Raw genomic sequence first — 3,761 nt, 5'->3', positions numbered from 1 at the left:
ATGCCAGTTCAGCGCTGGGTGAGTGCTGTCAGCCGTAGTGCAAGGAGGTACAGCAGGGACTTCAAGACTTTTTAAAATAACCCACTAGAGGGCATTTTTTTGACAAAGCGATGCAAGGCATCACTCACCACCCTCCATCCCAACCTTTACCTAGCTCAGAAAGCAAAATTTTGCTTTGTGTAACTTTCAGTTCCTCATTCTTCTGGACTAGAAATAGCGACTGCTGGTGCTGGTGTCTGAGATTTACCAGCTCTGCTCAGGACTTGTTCGTGTTTACTTGATCATATTGCCAAGAGAGGTTTGCAACAGACACATCTCAAGATCACGGGCGAGAGAAACGAGACTGGCTTCCCTAAAGCCAGAAGTGGGTAGACAAGGTTGTCCAGAAAGTTGCCCCAGTTCAAGCCGAGTAAAAACTGACGTTTAGGCTGGTGCACAAAAAGGCCATTTGGTAAGATTTGGATAAGCTGTGTCTCTCTTGTGCTGGCAGCACTGGGAGGCGTACTGCTTTTGTAAAGTAGGTCTGTGCTGGCAGAGCTTGCAGACAGTGAGCTGAGATTTGAAGCCCTCCCATTATCTTGAGGGTAATACAATGCCTCTCAATAACCTACTAATTACAGTCTCCTCATTTTTTTATTCACTCATTCATTCTTTGAGACACAGTCTGTGAGCTCTTCTTTCTGAAACTGGTCTTTTAGGACTGTCTCCTCTTGTTATTTCTCGAAGTCATTTTCTTCAACTTCCCTCTCGTGGATCACAACACGGCAAGTCACAGACCGGTGGAGAGTTGAGAACTGCTGACAGATGTCCTGTGGGTGCCAGGGACACTTGTGTCTTCAGCAGAGTCTGCGAGGTTGTGGTCCTCAACCACAAAGATGCTCTGCTGGGCAGGAATCTGGCTGGTGGGGTGTTTAGGGGCCCAGTGCCTGCAGCGAGGGGAGATGACGCTGAGAAAAGCCAGCCTGAAGCGCTGAGACAGCAGGTTGTAGATGATGGGGTTCACGGCAGAGCTCAGGTAGAAGAAAACACCTGGGAGAACAAGGGGAAAGGTGAGAGAGACCTCATTTGTGGGTGAAACAAAGCCAGAAGAGGAAAATCTCGTAATTGCCAGTGCTGCTCCACCAGTCCTGGGCACATCTGGACAGCCAGCATCCAGGAGGAGGCAGAGGCAGAGGCAGAGGCAGAGGCAGAGGCATGTCTCCCCAGGGCCAGCTCAGGCCCTGTAGCTCATGGGGAGGGGACAGAGGAAGGCAGCATCGGCTGCAGCCCACTATCTCCAACTATTCAGGATTCAGCTCCTCTGAGCTGTACCAGCCTGCCTCCAGCCCTCATCCCCTGGCAGGATTTGCACGGTTGGTGCCCCATCAGAGCTTCCAGAAGATAACTTCCAGCTGAGGGGAGCTAATTCCTTGCAACACCCCAGGGCAATTGCATGAGATGGGATCTGTCTGAGCTGCAGAATGACCATATTCAGTGTTTTCCCATGACATAATGAAAATAAGATTCATCCTCAAAAAAAGCCCTCATTTTGTGGTTGTCTGGGCCATAAATGCTTGGTTGTATCGCCCAGCTCCAGGCAGCAGGTAAGCCTGTTGCCTTACCATTCCGTAAGGTTTTCTGTTAGCTTGAGAGCCCCTCTGGAGGATGATGCCTGCTGCTGTGTATTCATTAGAAGCAGCTGAATGACAACAGCATTCATTTCTGAGCACTTCCAAGAAATAAAAACAGCTGGTAATGATACATAATATCCTTTCTTTTGTTTTTTTTTTCCTTAACGAATATTCACACAGCTGTACTGGACAACTCTTGAAAGTTGCAGAAATTTGCATCCAATCAGAGGCACAATTACCATCGCTGGCTACCAAACTCACAAAACCTTTTATGCATGCCTTATGTCACCAAAAAATAAATGACTCCATCAAATTAAATACTCACAAATACATTTTTGCCAGCCCCTGTGCAAGAGGAGGAAGAGAGCCTTACCTGACACCACGTGAATTAAGTTGAATATATTAGCCAGAGGCTCAGTCCATTCCACCACAAAGCTGAAGAAGAGCCGATCTATATGGAACGGGGCCCAGCAGACAGCAAAAACCATCACAAGGACAACTAGCACAGAGAAAGGGAGAAGAAAAACTAGCCAGTTATGCAAGGACGGGGTTCACTGGCCAGCACAGAGCAAAGCCAGTTCAGAAAGCTGGAGGAAACACAGCATGAAAGAAAAAGGTTTGCTTCCATGCACAGCGAGGCCTCTGGTGACACCAGTAAGGACTGTTGCTAACCTATTCCAGGTGGGACCTGTGAACATCTGTGGTCAGGTCATGGGGCACAGAAACTCAGGCAATTTCCTTGTTCAGGAGATGACTTAAGCTGCCTAAAAGAATAATGCCGTTGGATGAAATATTGAAGGTGATTTACATTTCCAGCATAAACATCATCTCGTTAACAAGGTTTACTTTATCTTAAAGACAGCCCTAAATTATGAAGTATTGCGAGTGCTTTCAAGGTAGCTGCAGCACCAGCTCTCCAGAGTGCTGCATAACGTGTGAGTCTGCCTGGGTCCTACTTTTTCTTGGGAAGGTTTTCGTGGTGAAGTCAGTAGCAGGTGATGAACGTAGTTTGACAGGACCTTTGTTTTCATGAGCAAGGTCTGTGGTGTGATGCATTACAGACACATGAAACGTGGCCCCTGGGAGCCAGGGCAGCACAAGAGACGTGGTTTTCATCCTGAGAAAGAGGGCTGCAAGAGCCAGTTTTGTAATAAGGGATAAAACCTGTGGTGGTGTGGTAGGGACAAAAATTTGCCTTTGAGTCTTTTGATTGTCAGCCTACACAGCTACTCCTAACTCCTGGATCCACTGCTTGGACCTGGTCACTGAATATTTCACTAAAGTCTTAGTTTAGGAATTAACCCTAAAAATATTTGTATATATACATTCCTAAACTGTCTGGGATGTACATGCACACTCTTGGCCATGGTAAACAGAACACAGAAGGACCCACTACTTACACAGCATCTTGGTGACTGATTTTCTGGATGGTCTCTGAACGTTCACAGACATTTCCTCCACTTCCAAAGATTTGTCTCCTTTCAGCTGGCAAAAGGAGGGAAGCAGAAGAAGAGCTTAGATAGGAGATGACAACTTCACCACACATGTTGCTTTTGATATAGCTGTAGTTTGAGTTTAAGAAGGCAAAATTTGAGGCACCTCAGGACTCACTGAAAGAAATCTTCGTTTAAAATTCAGTTTTAGTCTATACTGAGCATTGAAGCCTTAGATTCATAACAATCTGCAGATTTATGTATCTGAGACTGCATACTAACAGCAAATTTAGATTTCCATTCCCCACTCGTCCTTTCTCAATGAGTCAATATTTGGTTCACAGTTTGTGTTCAATTTCGACAATATTTTGTCTTCTAGCAAAATATTGGTTGTTTGTTTGTTTTCCTGAAAGGGTTCCCCACAATTAAGCACAAACCAATGATCCAAAAAGAATACCCCAGAGAGGCCTTAGTGAAACACAGCTGTAATCACTGGAAAAAATTGTGTGGAGTTCAAGGGAGTTCGTTTCATGCCCTGAGTGTCTGGACTAATTGGTATTCATTCCATCTGATGAACAAAGCCCATATATTGCTCTATTGCAAACAGACAGTGAACATGACATGCACAGATTCAAACAAGCTCTGCCCATCAAATACTATACTTTATTTTATTTTATTTTATTTTATTTTATTTTATTTTATTTTATTTTATTTTATT

At 44.9% G+C, this 3,761-nt stretch overlaps 1 protein-coding gene across 1 annotated transcript in view; it reads right to left on the bottom strand.

The window, feature by feature from the left end:
* Positions 1 to 244: 244 nt before the first annotated feature.
* Positions 245 to 3,761, bottom strand: part of NMUR2 (neuromedin U receptor 2) — an 8,809-nt gene continuing 5,292 nt past the window's right edge. Inside the window, exons 2-4 of the mRNA XM_035338601.1 lie at positions 3,011 to 3,095; positions 1,984 to 2,109; positions 245 to 1,029 (exon numbers count right to left, since the gene is read on the bottom strand). Of these exons, the coding sequence (XP_035194492.1) occupies positions 770 to 1,029; positions 1,984 to 2,109; positions 3,011 to 3,095 (471 nt within the window). The 3' untranslated portion in view covers positions 245 to 769. The remainder of the gene's footprint in view (positions 1,030 to 1,983; positions 2,110 to 3,010; positions 3,096 to 3,761) is intronic.

This window comes from Oxyura jamaicensis, chromosome 13, assembly GCF_011077185.1.
Source record: "Oxyura jamaicensis isolate SHBP4307 breed ruddy duck chromosome 13, BPBGC_Ojam_1.0, whole genome shotgun sequence".
Taxonomy (NCBI): domain Eukaryota; kingdom Metazoa; phylum Chordata; class Aves; order Anseriformes; family Anatidae; genus Oxyura; species Oxyura jamaicensis.
This window is presented reverse-complemented; position numbering and strand designations above follow the sequence as displayed.